Genomic DNA, 19933 nt, shown 5'->3' with positions numbered 1-19933 from the left:
CATTTATAGCTCATAGTAATGAAATACCTACCACATACAAAATAGTATAATCAGCAAAAAAAATGAACTCAGGGACTTCATCATAAGACAGATATATACAAGAAAGAAATAACAAAGATGAATAAGAGATGTTAACTAGGTGGTTTGGGGAATTGGTAATGCGGAATAATAGAGCCTTTTGACCTTTAAATTAACAGTTTAAATACAACCACAAGTAGTCTGAGTCATTTTTCGAATCTATAGGTGTCAATATTACAAAAACTTATAACTCCATAAACTACAACTAATTTTGGCCCTTTTAAAAAAATTCTATTAGCAAACTCCTGGATGCTGACTAAATAAAATAGTAAACTATAATACATTAAATAATAATAATAATTGGGGTGAAAGGACAAATTTGCATTTTGTGCCATTTGGTCCTGTTGTGCCAGTTTGTCACCAGGTGACCAATTTAAAAAAAAATAAACCCAGTTTTGAAAACTACAGATGATCATGGGCTGCTGATTAGTGCAGAGCACATTCAGACTGGTTAGGTAGGGGGAAAACTTTTCAATGGACAAATCTAAATGGATAAGATATTTATTTCATAAGGATTAAAGAGCGAAAATTAAATCTCTCCATTAAGCCTCTTTCCCCCTCTCATTTGGCTGTGAATTTAAAAAAAAACCCTCAAATTCCTTAATTTGACTTGCTCCTGGGTTCACATATTAATATAACCCATGACCTCACCCAGCATAATTAGCAAAATTTATTTAAATGTATAAATTCCATGTTATCACTCCAAAGATATCTGGGTACCTGCAATGGTGTTTATTTTGAGCTCTTTGAAAAACAGACCACTTGAGATGAGCTACTGCATACCTCTCCATGCAAATTATATGCATATATAAATGTACCACTGTCTCTTGTTATCAGTCTTTAAAGATCAGAGTCACTCTCCAGACTTTGAGGTTTGTGGTATTGAAGCTTACATCAACAATTCATAGATTCACAGATACTAAGGTCAGAAAGGACCATTATGATCATCTAGTCCGACCTCCTGCACAATGCAGGCCACAGAATCTCACCCACCCACTCCTGCGATAAAGGATGTCTGATTTCTTCATACTGATTGATGTATCAACGTATGCTAAAAATATGGGGCCCAGATCCTACAGTGTGATTGGTCACTGTGACCTAAGTCATCACATGGTGTTATTTCTGCTCCTTGATTGGTTAATTCACAAACCCACAAAGGGTTTTCAGAATCACTGTGTGAATGCTTCTGGAGTGAAAACTCAAGCTAGTCTACACAAAAAGCGCTGTGCTGCTGTAGACGCTATGCCGATGAGAGAGCTCCCACCTCCATGAGAGGCTCTCCTGCTGACATAGCACTGTCCACACCAGCACTTAAGTCGGTGTAACTTACATCACTCAAGGGCGCAGCTTATTCACACCCCTGAGCGACATACGTTATACCGACATAAATGGTGGTGTACAAGCCCCCATACAGCTGCACATTTGCATAAGTATTTGTGACATTTTAACTTTCATTGAATGAACTTGTGGATAAAACCTCGTTTACCTGAATGTTTGCAAATAACCATAAGAGTTCCCTCAAATAGTGTGTCAACACTAAAGAAACTGACTGTACTAAGAAATGTCTGTTACTTTCTCGATCTGGAAGATACTTACTTCAAAAGGGTTCTGTAAAGATTAGTAACTTGATGTTTGGAGAGCTCTGTGAAGATGAAATATGGTATATAAGTGCTGATTAATAAATAATTACAATCATACATGTAATGGGTTTGTGAACAAAGTCTTTCTGCAGCCCTTTGAAAATTTACTACAATATGTTCAGCATCATCTCCCATTGCATTGTCAAAAAATTATAAGCTTCCCAGCCAATGTATGCAACGTGTGTAGACTGTCTGAGCAAATGGCATATCTTTGTTTGGGCATTTTAACTTAGCATTTACATTGTGCTTTTCCTGTTGAAAGCACTTTACCAATGGCTACTTTTGTATTTACTTTCTGTATCAATGTAAATACCTGTTTCTTCCACCAAGCAAAACAATTGCTTTCTAATTGGAACGGGCAGCTTTCAGAACAAATTAAACTAGCCTAGTGCATCAGAAGACTAAAGAAATTGTGCTATGAAAAGAAATACAGAGAACTTTTTTCCTCTCCCTTTGTAAACATCTCCACTTTCTCTCCCATTTGCCAGGCTGTTTTAGGAGTTGCGCATTCAGTATTATGGAACTTTTGCTATCAACTATTCAGTAAGAATTTTAGAATAGGAATTACCTAATTACAACCAAGAAGTTCCAGTGGTATTATTTAAACTGGTAGCTGTGTATCCTTCAGATACTGGGAAAATATTTGTTCCAATACAGCAAACAACAATTTGTATTGTGATGTTTTTACAGTAATTCATAGGGTTAAAAATTTGAGAGAGCACAAGTGGAACAATTGGATGGGACCTTCTCAGACAAACTGGAGCATATGTGTAGGGTAGAGTGGGTAATCTGTGGGTGGAAATGGTGGCACAATAATCCGATGAAGTGAGCTGTAGCTCACGAAAGCTCATGCTCAAATAAATTGGTTAGTCTCTAAGGTGCCACAAGTACTCCTTTTCTTTTTGCGAATACAGACTAACATGGCTGTTACTCTGAAATCTGACAATAAGGATGCTGTATTAACTTTTTTTATACAACATAAATCTGTTCATCCTGAGGCCTCATGTGCTAATACCAAGGCTTTGTTGTACGATCTCTGTGTCCTTTGGATTTACTTTCCCAACACTGTCATTCCAAATGCACAGTTCTGCTTTCTGTGACAGGATTCCCTGGACCAGTATCAAACAATATTAGCACTGATAATTTGTTTGACAGTAAAGTGGTTGCCAAAAATCCCACTCACTCCATGGATTTCAATCTCCCTGTGTGCAGTGATTCGCCAACTTTTCCAAATCCATATTTGGGATCTTGACAAATGCTTTTTGCAGAGAAGCAAACATCATCATTCTATGAACAAATAGTATCACAGCAGTGAAATCATATATGCCAGAAAATGATTCATGCTTTCAACTTTATTTCCATTTCCTTTATTTTAACCCAGCAGTGGCAGGCATTTAGCTTTTGACATTTTCTACCAACACACATCTCCACATGGAATTCATTTTATTAATGAGAGACAAATAATTCCTATGGAGAGTGCTACTAATTTGGACAAGTCACACAAGTAATTCCATAATTACTTGATTCTTTTTTGCTGTTGCTGAGCTTCTTTTTGCCTTGGTTCCCTACGTTTGACTCCCCATTGCCTGAACTAAAGGGAAATCGATGCAGGATTCCTTCTGGGGATTGACAGGTTGAGAGAATGTGGCTCTGCTTCTGCATAACTTTTTCCTTTAATTTCCTCTACGTTGTAGTTTCTCACTCTCCGTGATCTTCAGTACCTTGACTAAGATCAGAATCATAGTACTAAGCAGCCTTCAAAGCTTCTCCTCACCAGAACTTTCAACCTCCAAGACCAAGATGTGAGATAAAAACCCAAACTGATGTGTACAATAAAAAATAGAAGAGCCAGAATCTTGTAACAAGTGGGGATTTTTTTCCCTTTTCCCTTTATAAAGTTTTCTGAAATACCAGCCTTAAGAGTTCCGATCTGAATAATTTATGGAAGCAGGAAGGTAACAGCGAGTTTGTGTGAGGCTGAATTAGATGGGGTTCAAAATGAGTGACATATCTTGTAAAGAAGTATAGTTGACAGGTCTGCTCCTTGTACCAGCCCATTCATCCAGCCAGGACTGCCCCTAGCTATTAAAATACTGTCAACATTTCAAGGAATGATGATCTAAGGTCACTCCAAAACACTACTGGCTGCATGGAAGTCAGAGACAGCTTCAGGTTGTGTGAGGCCTTAATGATGTACAATGCGCAGAACTCCATCCAGCTCACTTCCTGCCTGTGGCTGGTCCCCAGTTCACTGCTCATCCATCATCCCCTTCCACCAAACTGCCATCCAAGCACAAAGGCTACTGAGGTATATAGCAAACTGACCAGCACAACAGGAATGCAGGAAGCGAAGACAGAGAGGAGACATTTGGAGAAGAATTCTCATGCTGACTGCATCATACTTGCCTGGGTCACAAATAGGGAATGAGCAGCGAGGCTGAATAGAGAGGAATGGTTACAGCATGCTAGACTGGATAATACGTTTAAGTCCCTTTTACTGGAGCTGTAAACTATTTAGCAGTGTGGTGCAAGGTCCCTTGATATGCAAATTCCTATGCAACTGTGGAAGTAGCCCAAGGAAGGCTACCACAGTGAAGCACTGAGTGGGCCAATTAAAAATCTTCTTAACATTCAGAAGTAAAGCTTACAAAGCATGAAGAAGCCAGAAATATTTGGGTTTTTAATTCATAATTTTTCTGTCACCAAACCAACATCCCCTTGACCGATGTCTGACTCAATTTCAGAAACTTTTAAACATTTCTTCTATTGCTGTTGGTTTTTTAAAAAACACAGATTCTGCGATCCTTACATGCAAAATAGTGCATAGATTATAGTGTTTTCCTTTCATACATACAAACCCCAGTAAAAAAAGTTGAATAAAATATACACAGTGGGAAATATAATCCTGGAATATGTGTCAATGATGTGATTGTTCTGCAAAATAATCCTGCCCACATTTCCTTTCAAGGATCTCTTCCTTTTTATGCGGGTTGCATCTAGGTTGGGGATGCTGGCTGTCCGTCCCCGGGCTGAGCTCTCTTCAGAGTGGACCGCAAAGGTGGTCATATCAATGTCAGCCTCATTGTCATGATAACAGCCATCAAAGGCCATTGCTTGTACTGCATCAATGTTATACATTCCTGAAACCTGGCAACAGAGAATTATTGTGTGAGTAAGCAGCAGCCATTAGAGTGCTAAATAATGAAGCCCTATCCACTGAATAATCATCCACATGGAGGCTCTGTCTGCTAATGGATGTGCTGGATGGAAAAAAATGTGGATACCTCATAACATGAGCAAGTGAATACCTACCTGTGGGAATTGGGAATTGCCTAGTATCAGCAGGGCCATGTTAACTAGAGTTAGGAGAACATCTCATTACATTTTCTATGAATATTCTCTTGAATAAAACAGTGACTTCACTGGAGCTATATGAGCCCCCTTTATGTGTTCTCCTCCCCCAGATTATCTACTGAATGAGTTTACAGGTGGGAATGTTTATGGGGAAAGGAATTTTAAGTGAATATTAGAAAGATTAATGGAAAGCAAATTTTTTAACTTGTAAATGGGATTATTCGCATTAGAAATCTGATTCTAAAAACAACAGTCACTCATCCCATCAGGAAACAGAACCATGCCATGTGACCTCTCTCTCCAATCAAAGATAACTAAAAGAAATTGGGGGAAGGGAGAAAGGAGAAATGGCCCTTCCTCTTCAGGAAGCAGGAGTGTGGAGACCCTGTTGGACATAAGGATGTGGGGAGATCCCATCCCACTCAGGATCCCAGAATGAAGAACGATAGGGGCCCTCAACTACCAGAAATTTACCAGGGGAGAAAGAGTTGATGGAGACCTTCCCTCTCAATGACCAGAAGAGGCAGAAAAAGTATGGACAGAGTAACAGACTCTCACTCCCACCTCCCCAGGAGAGAAATAAAGGTATGGAGTCCTCTTATCTTCTCCCACCAGAAGAACAGGGGAGACTAGACCTACTCAGGATTCAAGAGAGGGGAGGTACCTTCCCTCCCATCAGCCAAGAGGAGGAAAGAGTGGATAATCAATTAGTCACCGAGCAGAGACAAACACAGTCATAGCACACCCGTCACAGAATGCAATGGTATGTTGCTGTATTCAGATTACTTTGTGGCTTCCATGAGGCTGTCTGACAACAAAATACACAAGTTTGTACCTTCCCTCTTTTTTTGAGTTGTTTTCTCTCTTCTGCTGTGGTGAGATAATTCACAGCTGCGTATTCGATGACAGACAGGAAGACAAAAAGAAAACTGATCCATAAGTATACATCCACAGCTTTTATGTAAGACACCTGAGGCATTGAGGCACTTACTCCTGTGATTATGGTTGACATGGTCAGCACAGTAGTTATGCCTGCCAAAGAAAGACGCGATTAACACAAAACAAGATCCAATTGTTTTTATTTAACTGGCCACCAACTGCTTGATCAGCAAAGCTTTGTGGGTGCAACCAGTAGATCCCTCTTTCAACTCTTTGTACAGGCTATGAAATATGGAGTGTACCATGAAGGGCCATTTTACAGGACCTACCAAATACACCACCAGACTCATTAGGTCACCTCTGTGTTCATTCTATGGGAAATCTGATGATCACATAAAGGGCTACAATGTACCTAGTCCTAGCGCTTCATGAGCGTGAACACAGAGGATGCTCCTTGTGATTCCATGATGTGAGGTCCAGGAGAACGAAATACCAACAGCCGCACTAGAAAATGAGTAAGAACTGGAGTGAAGACAGGGCTGTGGTCAGCACACCTAGGCTGGTGCCACGGACAAAGTGTCCAATGCCTCCTGTTAAAAGTTGCAGAAGATGCCACTGCTGTGTGTGCTGGGCCTAATTCATTTCTCATTGACACCAGCGTACATCCAGACTAAATCAACTGAAAAGAGCGGAACTACATCAGTGTAAAACTAGCATAAGTGAGGGGAAAATCAGGTCTGTTGTGTCTACCTCAGGAATTATGCCTCTAGGAGCCACTACTGGAGCAATATGCTTTCCTGTTCTCTTTCAGCCAGTGCCTGAAAAACCACAATCAAGCCCAAACAATTTCCCCAAGAATTTGCTTTATAAATTAGGAAGGTATTTTTTTAGATTACTATGGCAGCTCTTTGACAAGCAGGTGGGAAAAGGGATCCCCCCACTCAATTCTAGCAACTGAGAAGAGAACCAAGAGATTCATTGTGTTGTACAATGACATTATGTCATGTAGCAGCAATACACTATGAAGTGTTGTGATGGCACATCATTGTCACACATGGACTCAAAGGAAAAAATAACACAACAGAACCTTGTGATCTAAGCTACATCTCTGCAACTCTATCTGGTGAAGTGATTCTCTAGATGTTAAATACCGAGTTCCACCTCTCTTTATTTTGGGTACTGCAATGGCCACAATGGAAATGACATAAAAGAGATGGGGGCTGACTACATAGGAATTGCCATATCAGAAAGACCAACTGACCTTCACAGATTGATATCTTCTTTCCAATACTGCTCAATACCAGGTGCTTCAGAGGGAAGTCTAACAGATGCCACTATGTGATATCCCACAACGGGTTGGGAGCGGGGAGATTTCTTCCTGACCTCTGTTGCTGATGAGGATATGGTCTGAAGGGCAAGGACTTTTTTTTATCCTAGCTGGGTAAATCAAGACTGGATATATTTGTAAAAGATATGTTTTAACTCAAAACAGAGGTTATATGTTTGATGCTATTGTTGGGTAAAATTCTATGGCCTGTGTTATGCAGGAAATCAGACTAAATGATCATTAAATGGTCCCTTCTGGTCTCAAATTCTATGAATCTATGAACTGTAGATGCTTTAAAAACAAAACAACTGAACCTTATTTTTTTAATTTTTGCCATAACACTGGGACAAAATCAGCTGGTTTACACAGGCATAACTCAGGGCACAAGGCCATTGGTGTCAGAAAGTCAACCTTCACCAGTGCAAGCCACTTGCAATCCCTTCTCAACTAGGGGATTAGAAGCCAATTATTGCAGCCCCAAAGGTGGGAGAGTCTGGCTGGGGATGGGATGTAGCCAAGGTACCTGTGGATTACTATCCATCCTTGGTAGATGAACCGATGCTCTGGCCCCTTATTCATATAACTATCTCATGTTGTGCTGAATTTGCTTAGCTATTTTGCCTCAATAATGTTCTGTAGCAGTGGGCTCTAGATGGTGATTGTGTGTGTATAAAAAAGTATTTCTTTTTATCCACTGTAAGGCCCTAATACTGGTGGGTGCTGAGTGCCTACAACTCCCAATTCAATCAATAATACTTGTGAGTGCTCAGCTGATTACAAATACTGAATACAGTATTCAAGTGAAGATATGTCTTTGATTTATATGAATCAAAACACTGACCAATATCATGGAAGTTCAGAGTGTGGAACAAGACATTAGCAAAAATTAGCTATTTTTCATCAAAAGTTAATTAAAAACAATTCTGATCAGATTCATGACAGATGAGAATGTGGAACACATTGTATGGGAGTTTTGCCAAATGTTCCCATCTAAATTTCATTTTGACAGAAATGTTCCTAGCAGCTCTACTCAATGCAGGAGGCCTAATTCATGGTCTTACTCCAGTTTTATGCTGGTTTTACTCTACTGAAATCTACAATGACTTTATCTTCCCCTCGCTCATCTACAATTACTCAGTTGAACACTGGAGTTCCAAATGTACTATGTAAGAGGAAACCTATGTATTAAAAATATATACACATTAGGGAAACCAATATGCATTGCATATATAGGACTACAGCTTTTTAAAACAATCAGGTTTCCAAACCTGTTAAACCTGACTGGAAGTTATCTAAGCTATGCTGTTGGAGTGCACACAAATTCTTCTCAGAATCTATAGGAATTCACATATAATTTAAGGAAATAAAACTGGTAACTTGCTAACTTCAGTAGAGCACAGTCTTATCAACATTTTTAGATGATCTTTTGAGATTCAAGAATTTTTAATTTATTCAGAATAATGCATGATAGTTTCCCCATAGATAAAGAGAAACAGGAGTGTTTCATTTATACCAGTAGACAGGATATCTCCTAACAACTTTTCTTAGACCAACAAATAATTTATATCTTATCTTCTAATGTATTATAAATTATTGATTGTTCCAATAAAAAGGAATCGCATTCTTTACAGGTCTCCTTTTTCCTCACAGATCAATATGGCTACAGAAAAACATTTTCTTTAGCAGATCTCAAACTCCAGTTGATGATGTTATTTTACACTAGAGCTCTCAAGGCTTTCCCTTGTCTGAGAAGTATGACAAAACAATCAGCTTCTGAGATCAAAGATGCTCTGATGGTAAGACTAAATAATGGGAACTCCACCATTAATTCTTAAACCTATAGCAATGGGACTCAGAAGCATTACAAGTACATTTGATAGAGCAATATGTCTCCACCAGATTCTCAAAGAGATGTTAATCTTGGAAAAAACTGTATTAATTCCAAGGCCAAGCCAGACAGAGTTCTGAAATGATCTCAAGTGATCAATCGCTGGAGAAAATTATCAAGTTATAAAAAATGACTAGTTAGTTTCTTATACACCCAATCCTGTGAGTGTTGAATCCAGAAGGATGCATAAGTCAGGCCTTTACTGAGCAAAGTGTTAAGGCACCAAACGCAAAATTTTCAAAAGCACTTAAGTGACACAAGAGCCTAAGTCCTATATTCAAAAGTGACTTAGGCACCAAGGTGCCGATGTGACTACCTGCATTGTTAGGCACCTAAATACCTTTCAGCCCTAACTCCCATTGATTTCTAGTAGGGAGTTAGGCACCTAGTGAGATTGTCAAAACCACCAAAACAGGTTAGGTACATATCTGAATCTTTAGATGCCTAAATACCTTTGAAAATCAAGACTTAAGTGCCTACGTCAACTTTTGACAATGAGACTTAGGTTCATAAGTAACTTAGGCACTTTTTAAAATTTTACCCCGTGCATTTTAATACAACATAACATTTAGAAATGCAACATACCCCAACTCTAAATGACAGTATCCATCAAAATATTAAACTGCCTCACAGCACCATTCTATAGCACTTACAACATGGCTGAGAAACTGCTCACTTTGTGTGTGGAGGGAAATCATCCCTTCCCTAGAGTCCACACACAGGGACTCCTCTTTGTGTACAGAACTCCATCTCCTGTAGGGGGAGTATGATGTCAGCAGCCTCTGGGGCACTGCCAGCTGCCCAGGAACCCACTGAGAATTCTGCAGGGGTTTGAGGATCCATATTAGTGTTGGAGGTGGGTTAAGGGTGGCATGCATATTTTCCTCTCCTCCACTCCAAGCAAGCGGAGGTAATTCCACTCAAAAGTTAATGTAGCCCAAGTCCACATTAGCTTTTCCTCAGCACTCCCTGCTCCTCCTGCATTACAGAATATCGCCATGCGGGGTGAGGAGGCGAATGGCTTTCCATGGGCATCTGTCAGAGGGATAAGTCCTGGAAGGACAGCTGCATTTCAGGCACACTGCTAGGGAGCCAGAAGGTGCGGTGAAAGGTCAATGGGCCCCTGAGCTAGTGCAGAGGTACAAGGCCACCACATGGACAGCCCTGTGCCTCCTGAATCCCCCCCCACATTCACAGGACTTGGGGGGCCAGACTGCCTGCTTCTTCCACAGGGGGGCAAATCTATTCTTTGTGACAGCCGAGTTTAAATGAAATTCCATGAGGGGAACCACACACAATGCCTCTCCCTCTAGTGTCCCCTCGTGCATTCTGTAGTACAATAAAACTGATTTGTGGAGTGCAAAATGCCCCCTTTCCAAAGGCAGAGGATGTATAACGGGAATGGATATGTGAGGATGACAATGATGCTGTCACTCAGGCACCCATCTAATACGTGGCCACATATACTCTGCAATCAGAACCCAGTTAAACTACCAAAAGCCCTCTTCCCTTTCCTGCCTATCCCTCTCCAAGACTAGATCGCAAAAAGGTTTACCCAGTGATACCCTGGCAGGAACAGCTCTTCTGTCAATCCAAAATGAAACCCAGGACAGCATCACCATCAGCATAGCTGGGAAATAGGATTGTAACACAAAAAAGAAAATATGCCTTCTTAGGGCGAAGTTTATAAAAAGGCGGTTGTACCAACCTGTTGAAAGAAAGAGAGCACAGAAAAAAAGAGATCAATGTTTTCATAAATATAAGCACTCTTCTGACCAACCTCTGCTTTCCACTATGCTTGCCCTTACATTATATTTGTAGTCTAAGGAATAATAATTAAATAAATAGTAATCATGCCTTCATTTTATATAGTGACTTTTATCTCAAAGTGCTTTACAAACTGTTATCTACCCACCACTGAAATGGAGCTATGTCTGGAGTGAAACAGCACAGCTGTTTAAAGATGCAGAAAAATACTACTTTACAGTTGAGGACAGAAAATGAAAAAAAATTAAACTGAAACTTCTGGGAGAATACAGGGGAGGCAGCATATAAGTATCCAAAATGGAATTTGGCCAGGACAGTGAGACTGACATCCCTGATCCCATGAAAAGTGTCATGAGGTCATGCAAATGCTCAGAGTCGTTTTATGTTACAACAGTATGGTTCCTTTTCTAGCACCAGGCATGGATGCTAGTTTAGAACTGATTTCAGAGAGAAGAGTGCCACCAACTGAATTACCAGGGTGACATTCTGCAGCACTGGATGGTCCGGAGTTTAGAAAGACATGGTGGGTGAGGTAATATCTTTTCTTGGACCATCTTCTGTATAGTCATAGACAAAGGAGGGTTAATGGGGATTGTTGTAATAAGCCATAAATCCAGTGTCTTTATTAAGTCTGTGATATTTAATGTCTAACAAAGTTCTGAATGTTAGCCCCCAGGCTCATCTTTTAGAGGTGTTGTGCAGATTTCCTTTGAGGATGAGAACTGATAGGTCGGACAAGGAGTGATTGTTTTGTGAAAAGTATTTGCCCACGGGTGACATGGCGTTTTTGTCTTCTATCATTTTTCTGTGTGAGCTCATTCAAGAGCATACCAATTATCTCATTTCACCCGCATTCCTGTTATGGGGGCATTTAGTGCACTGGTTGAGGTACCCCAAATGTTGTGATAGGCATGGGTAGGACCATGGATCTTGAAGGGTGTGTCGTGGCGGGTGCGGGTCATCTTAGCAGAGGCGATATGTCTGTAGGTTTTGCTTCTTTTGTTATTGGAGGGTCCGGTGCTGCTTTGAATTGGTCCTGGTCTGTAGGGTCCTGGTCTGTGGGGAGCTTGGTTCTGATGATGAGCTTAGGGAGGTTGGGGGGATGTTTGAAGGCCAGAAGTGGGGGTTCAGGAAAGATTTTTTTCAGGATGGGATCCCCATACGTAATTGTTTAAACCCATATGGGTTCCATTGCAGGGTGATAGGTGACAACTAGTAGTGTGCGGTTTTTTTTCCATATTGAAGCAGGTTCTCCTTTTTTCTATGACTGCAGAGGTGTTAATTTCCCACTTCACCTGGAATGGTCTCTTACAACACATTAACTCCTTATGCTAAACAGTCTGTCTCACCTTGTATTTAGCTGTGATACTCGAAGTATCTTTCCTAGACTCGAAGAAGAGCTCTGTGTAAACTTGAGAGCTTGTCTCTTTGACCAACGCAAGTTGGTCCAATAAAAGATGTTATTTCACCCATTTTGTCTCTCTAGTATCCTGGGACCAACACAGTTACAACAACACTAGGAACAACAGTGAATTTAGAGTACAGAGTGAGGTTAAAAGAAGACAGAAATGGCTGGAAAGCCAGAACCTGCCTTTGCAGTGAGAATATAGGCATGAATTAGATTGTAGTAGAACACTCGTGCCAGTTTAAAGAGCTTTTTTAGAAATTTATTACCTGATAATAACAATCCAATCTAAAATTAAACATAGCCTACACGGTTTCAGCCTGGGATAGAATTTTTATTTAAAAAAAAAAAATTTCTTCAGAACTGTGGTCCAAACTGGTTCCTCCTTTGTGTAATCCCTAGGGAGGGGAAAGAGAGGCAGGAGAATTCTGAGAGCTTTATTTCATGGAGTTCCTTGCAAAATGTTCCTGAAATGGGGAGAATTTAGAGGATGGTGAAGTGAGGAAGGGATGAGGACTTCCAAACCTGTGGATGACAGGTATCTATCTACAGGAAAGGGCAACCCAGACCTGTGTAGGGAGGAGATGTCCAGGGGTATGTCTACACTGGAGGTGGGATCCAGGATCCAGCCTCCAAGCCCAGATGGACAGACTCACACTAGCAGGGCAGAAGCTAGTGTACTAAAAATAGTGTGGATGCTGCAGTTCGAATTCTCAATCCCATCTGACCTGCTAGGCTTGAGAGCCTGAGTGGCAGCCTGAGCCGCAACTTCCACACAGCTATTTTTAGCATGCTAGCTTGAGCCCTGCTAATGCAAATCTGTCTACCCAGGCTGAGAGGCTCGCACCCCACTGCAGTGTATATGTACCCTATAGGAACAGCTTCTGTCTCTGTTCTGCAGTCCCCTGGCCCCTCCTGCCAGGAGGGCTCCTATCAGAGTCACACCACCATTTGTGTCCCCCTGCACTTACTTAGTAATGTTATTAGCTTAAGAGGAGCTGTTCTGCATTTAATAACCATCTTCCATGAGAAAGGAAAGGAAAGGAAGAAAGAAAATACAGCATCCTAGAGTAAATTCCAGGCAAATCAAAGCAAACGTGCAGTTATATTCTGACAAGTGACTACATGAAAACGGCACCATTTTACTCAACAGATTTGCTCCTTGTGTGTATTCAGTCATATCTCATTGATTTCAGTGACAAAAATACACCTTTCCTGCTTTTAATCATTTTGCCCTGCAGAGCCGGCACATCATAAATACTAAGTTAATATTAAGTTCCAATCAGTTACACCTTTGCAAACTCACTGCAGACCAGGGGTTTGCATAGGTATCACTGATGGCCTGATCTAAAGGCAATGAAGTTACACAGGTGCCACTGAGGGCCTCATTTGTCCTGCACATCTTTTATTAAATGATGAAGAGGAATAAGATGAAATGACCCAGCTTGACTTTCAGAGCCCAGCCTCACTGTGTGGTGCCAGCAGTTAGGGAAGAAACACTCAATCTTTCTCCTAGTAAAATGAACACAATGACGAGGATATCAGTGAGGCGTAACAAACAAGGAGCTCCACACTGACATGCAGATGGACACTTTTCAGGTTAGAGATGCTCTTTAAGTCTGGAATTCTACCTTTAGCTTATACGGTTTTACGTCACTTTTTCATAAGAGCCAGAGCTAAGGATGTGCAAACTGAATTTTTCCAAGTTTAGCTGGATGGCATCACAACCTCAATACTAGTTAAAAATATTGCTGAATTTAATAGCAGATATTAAAGTGCAAACATTGCAGTTTTAAATGAATGTCATCGAAAGGTGGAAAAAAAACTTTCCTGTAAATAAATCTATTTGCAGCTTTCCTGCATGTCTTAAAGTGTTTTATTAAGCTTTATGCACATCACCATACTACATGAAATCATTTCTACTCCATTAATAAGCTTTGATAATTGAGGAACAACATACTCACTGAAATGAACTGATTCACAGTAGATACTACAGCATACACACCATGCATATTATTTTAACCAGTTTTTTGAAGTACTGTGATTGTATTTAGGTACAGAAGTGTTTCAGTATTTAGGATCACATGCACAATATACAGAAGATAAAAAACAGCCGTGCATGAATTCATGACCATAATACTCTCAAAGGGTCCTGGACTCTTTTCAGGTTAAGAATAGAGCCAGAACCACAAGAGGAAATTAAGACCCATATTTTTGGGGCAGATATTTATATTGAAACAAGGTTGCACTGGGGTCTCCATAAATATTTTTATGACAGAGCGATTTTCCTCTGAAACTTTTTGTATAAACATGGAAAATTTAGTGAGCAATTAATGCTGAGTTAGAATAGTTGTTAGTGCTCTGAACATCTGTTCCTTGAGGTCAGCTGTGCTGTGGAGGCATCATGATTACTGGATTGTTTTCGCAACATTTCATAGCTAGCATTCAAAATTCATTACCCAGGCGCATAGAGCCATAAGATTTTGGAAAAAGAATAGATTTGGGGTTCTTTTTATGTGCCTGCTAGGTTTTGAGCCTTCAGGGTTCGTATTTTCAAGCTTTTTCTCTGCAACCAAGAAGGCTAGAAACTTACTTAAAAAAAAAAAAAAAAAAAGACGAAAGAAAGCTGAGATCCTCCCATGATCACCTGGCTCCAGGAGCCTTAAGAAAAGTACCAAATAGTGCAAGAGCTGACAACATGGCTACTGCTCTACATGCCCCCTTTCTACAGGCTCTATTTTAGATACTATGTGGCCCCTCAGTGTTATATAGACAGTGTGTTACACAGGTAACGTAATCCAAAAAACTGGGACCCAGAGTGCCGACAGATCCATTGTAAGCAAACAGATGAGTCTGTTTATAATTCTAGGTTTTCTTAGTGGAAATGATAATGCTCATCATTATCTATTAATAGTAAAATAAAATGTAAAGTATATGCTGTACGGTTAAGCTAGGTGTTTATTTTCTAATGTCAACAAGCATAATATACCAGTACTGCTGTAGAAAGCTAGTCCACTAGAAGCACTGAACTCTTCAATGAAGAACTGGGAAAGGGAGATGTGCTCATCCGTGCTCAGTGACTCATTCCCGTGTTTCCAGTACAGCATTAGATCATCCTCATTATAAGCATCTAAGAAAAAATAAAAGCTAAATTACCAATTCTAGTAGGCTGAGGCTTCCACTTGATTCATCGGAGACAGCACCTTAACTCACTCTAGTTGGAAAAATTTCAATGAAACATTCTTGTGTTGGAATTTGCCGATTCATCGATACCTACATGTTTCAAAGGGATTATTCAATTTTGACAAAGTTCTGATGGGACCCAGCCAGAGTCATGATGGAATCCTGCCTTTCCTTCCAGCTCACCTACCTGGCTCCTACCTGGGACCCTACAGCTTCCAGGATCTGCAGCTCTGGGGCAGCCCGGCCAGCAAACTGCCCCAGAGCTGGGACTTCCCTTTCACAGAGAATTTTGAAATTTTTGCTTTTCAATCCAAATCGGAATGAAACCCTATTTTTCAATATTGAAATTCTCTGCAAAATGGAATTCCCCTTCTCCCCCCAGCTCTACAGCTTCCTACAGACCACAGGGTCCTTGGTTAGCGGTGGGCAAACAAGGCTAGGTGAGATAAAAATTGTCCCTGTAAAATATAAACTATTTGACAGTGGCAAAACAAACAATTTTTTGAGGCTTGAAAAAGTTCAGTCAATTGATTCCTACATTCTCTCATTTGTGTGTGCCTTTGCTCTCTCTTTCTTCAGACTAGTCCGTAAAGCAGAAGTTTCACAATGTCACAAGAGGCCAAATTCTGAAGTCATTACTCAATTTTGACTTGATCCTTACTCAGGTAAAATTCTCATCAAAGTCAACAAGTTTTTTGACTGAGCAAGGACTTCAGGATTTGGCCCAGGGTATTTCCAACCTAGCTGGAACCAGGAGCAAGCAAAAGTCTCACGAGAGTGGCTTTCTTGTGATAACCAAAGGAGTTCTGATATGTTTTGGTAATTACTTGAACTTTTGAGGCTTATCTGTAGTAAAATCTTTGCAGCAATTCTCCCAGCAGTGGTTTGGATTTGAATCTTGGCTATGGAAATATACAAGATGCACAAAGTGAGCCCACACTTGGGATGGGGGAAACCTCTGCTAATTGCTGCTTAAGGGATTGATCCCATAACCACTCCATGTACAGAACTCCCATTGAAGTTAAGGTAATTCAACATGTTTAGCAGCTGCTGGATTGAACTCTAAGGGCCTGCTCCTACACCCACTGAAATCAATGGGAGGTTTGCCATTGATTTCAGCATGAGTAGATGCAATGCTGGTAGACTAGGTGCCAGCTCCTTCCAAGACCCCTGGGCCTTGCTGAACTCTGACAAATTCATAGCCGGGAACCAGTTAGTATTGTTAAAACAGATATTAGAGTTAAAAGAATGTGTTTAGACTTTATGAAATGCTGGTAGGAGGCTGTATGTATTACTCTTACTTATAATATCTGTATCCCATGTTACAGGGTAATATTTATGTGTTCGTTCTGTAACTATAAAAATGTTTGCAAAGACCAGGTCTACACTTAAAATGATGTGCCGCTGTAGAGCTTTAATGAAGAGATGCGCTCTCATCGGCGTAGTTAATCCACTCCCCCAAGATATAGTGCTGTCTACATAGGGGGTTAGGTTGGTATAACTGCTCCTCAGGAGTGTGGATTCTTCACACCCCGAAGCGACGTAGTTATACCGATATAGGTTTGTAATGTAGACCAGACCTAAGCCTGTAAACCCCCATAGTCAGGAGAGAAGCATTACCACGTGGGAAATACTAGTTTACCACAAGAGGTGTCATCTCCTCCCCAACAAAAGAAGGCCTATAGACACCAGACACACCATTGTGGAACATCAGGGGTGATTGCTTCTCTGACACCCATGAAGAGGGTACGTGCACAAGCCCTTGTCCCATCACAGTTTGAATCCTGGGGGAAGGGAATAAAAATCCCTGTTAAGAAGAAATTATCATCATTATGCTGCTTAGAATTCAGAGAGAGCAATACTCCTAAGGATAAGCAAAAGATTCCCAAGAGGTTTAGTTTGGGTTAGCCCTAAAGGACATACTGAGCTTGTATATATAGCAGCTACTATTAGCTTTCGGAACCTAAGACTGTAACTCATTTGTGTGTGTGTTTGCCTTCTTTAACCTTGTAAATAACTCTCCGATTTCTTGATCCTAGTTAATACACCTTTAGTTAGTTTATTACAGGATTAGCTACAAGAGTTGTCTTTGTGGGAGATCTAAGGTACAACTGACCTGGGGTAAGTGACTGCTGCTTTGGAACTGGGAATAACCTGAATATTATTGTGATTTTTAGTGTAAGGGACCATCTATCACAAAGGCAGGCTTGCCTGGCTGGCAAAACCAAAATGTCCCAGGGGACTGTCTGTGACTCCATGTTAAGGTTGTTACAGAGCTTAAGGAGTTCACACTTGATACTTGGTTGGTGAACTCTAATTACAGAACGCCAATTTGGGGTTTGTGCTCTGCTTCTTCATAGTCTGCCCTGAGGTTGGTACCCATGTTCGTGAGCCGGTTCAGGCCTAAATCAGCTCTAATGTCTGGCTACCATTATCAGGCATAACATTGGGTGCTTGTACCATGGAGACTGCAGTTTGTATGGTTTTTACTAATCACCAGGAGAACAAGATCTAGAAGCCTTTGTATTCTGTTGTTATTCACAGATACTTGCAGATCACTTTTAAAAATGAATTATGCTGAAGGAAAAATGACTCCATCTTTCAATGTACTATTCTCCATGCCTAAGAAGTAGGAAGGAACATCTTTACCTTTCTTGTTTTCCAAAAATGTTCAGTATTCTGGGGGGGGGGGGGGGGGTTACTCCCAAAAGTCCCCAGAAAGGCCAGTCTTCTGTATGTGTAGACTGAAAGGCTGAGGTCACATGTCTTCCAAAGTAGAAAGGCATCTAGCAAGGGGGAACTACTATGACAAAAATGAAGTGTGGGTAAGGACACACATATAATGAATATATATGGTACCATGATTGAGTCAAACTTACAACTTTCCAGTTCTAAAGAGCAGTTCTGAGTGTCCAGAGGGAATCGGCTGAAATCCATAAAACACATGGAAGAAACTGTAATCCTACAATAAGGACCAGAAAACAATTGTTGAAGGTAATTTTCACTATTCCTAAGAGGAATCTGTGACTTTGTAGACAACTTATTGTGGACCCTGGGGTCACTGTGGGGTTTCAAAAGTTTTCTGATCTTTGCCATTTTGAATTACATATTCTAAAATATCTTTTTTGATTAAAAGGTAAATCCAAACCAGTGGGAGACTTTTTTTTTTTAAATAGACAGAATTTTCTTATTACTGTTTCGCCCCCAATTTTTAATCTCTCCACTGGCTGGCTCCCCATTTTCGACCATAGAAAGTTAATGTTGCTTGCTGTCACTTTTTGAATTCTTCATAGTTACACTTCAAAATTTACACCTTAACAGGATCAACAGGGGGAAGTTCAGAATTCTGGCTGCTATTATTTCCAGTCTTTCTGACTCCAGAGCCAAGGAGCCATCAGTGCAGAGGATAATTTCACGACTAGAAAGGCTATAAAATACAATTTCATAAAAAGATAAACCCTGATTTTCAAGCTCCACCCACTCACACTGGGGACTTCACATAGAAAAGTGCTTAACACATTTTATGCATGAATGTTTGAAAATCATTCTAAAAAATGTAGGAAAATCCAAGCAAAGATGTTAATTCTGTCATTCCATCTGCTTTTCCATGAATGTGTGGAGGATCAGTGTCCCTGACATTCTAGCCAATAAACCTAAATAAAAGGTTAGAGGCAGCAGTTCATATATAAATACTGTTTATAGTTCTAGTTATTGCTAAATTTCCCTGTGCTGTCACAGCCTGCTTGACATTTTGCTTTGATCTTCCAGAGACAAACCCAAATTGAATTTTACTGTGCTTATAATTGAATTTCAATGACTAATGGCTGGTAACTGCATTGTGGATGGATGTTTACAAGTGTAGGAATTTATGTGATTGAAATAAGGCTTTGAAGTTGACACTTTAAAATAATGTATAAAATTTGTACCTCTGTGGGTGCAGTTGTTTCAGTCTATGTAGCTGCAGAAGATTCAATAAACCAGCAGCTGTATATTGACTGATTGATAGAATGAAGATAAGATTATCAAGAATTTTTTTTAAAAAACATGAAATCCTAGATTCTGGACGTTTTAGATAAATCTGTGGACTATGCACATTTTCCACAAATAAGGATTTGGATTACATCCTAACCTAGGATGTGATATCAAAAGATGTTTTTTATGAACATATGATTCTTTAAGAAGACAGGCATTAATATAGCAAAGACTATAGACACACTGTATGACCTTAATCATTATAAAGCTTTTCGAAACCAAAGAATGTTTCCTTTGATCGATTTCACACAAGGAAATATACTGCACTAAATTGAAAGCAGACAGTCTCCTAACGGACTTTGTGATTGGCAGACATAAAAATCTTGCAATCTGTTTAAACATTATGTGTGTGTGTGCGCATGCATATACATATATTTGAC

General features: G+C 40.2%; 1 protein-coding gene across 2 annotated transcripts in view; it reads right to left on the bottom strand.

Annotated features, from left to right (window-relative positions):
- Positions 1–4329: 4329 nt before the first annotated feature.
- Positions 4330–19933, bottom strand: part of GABRR3 (gamma-aminobutyric acid type A receptor subunit rho3) — a 92336-nt gene continuing 76732 nt past the window's right edge. For both annotated transcript variants that reach the window (XM_078848025.1, XM_073305060.1), the window contains exons 6-10: positions 18401–18483; positions 15328–15468; positions 10722–10874; positions 5908–6104; positions 4330–4865 (exon numbers count right to left, since the gene is read on the bottom strand). In XM_078848025.1, coding sequence (XP_078704151.1) covers positions 4563–4865; positions 5908–6104; positions 10722–10874; positions 15328–15468; positions 18401–18483 — 877 coding nt within the window. In that variant the 3' untranslated portion in view covers positions 4330–4562. The remainder of the gene's footprint in view (positions 4866–5907; positions 6105–10721; positions 10875–15327; positions 15469–18400; positions 18484–19933) is intronic.

This window comes from Lepidochelys kempii, chromosome 1 (genome assembly GCF_965140285.1).
Source record: "Lepidochelys kempii isolate rLepKem1 chromosome 1, rLepKem1.hap1, whole genome shotgun sequence".
Classification (NCBI taxonomy): Eukaryota; Metazoa; Chordata; order Testudines; family Cheloniidae; genus Lepidochelys; species Lepidochelys kempii.
The sequence above is the reverse complement of the archived record's forward strand: the minus strand, read 5'-3'. Positions and strand labels throughout refer to the sequence as shown.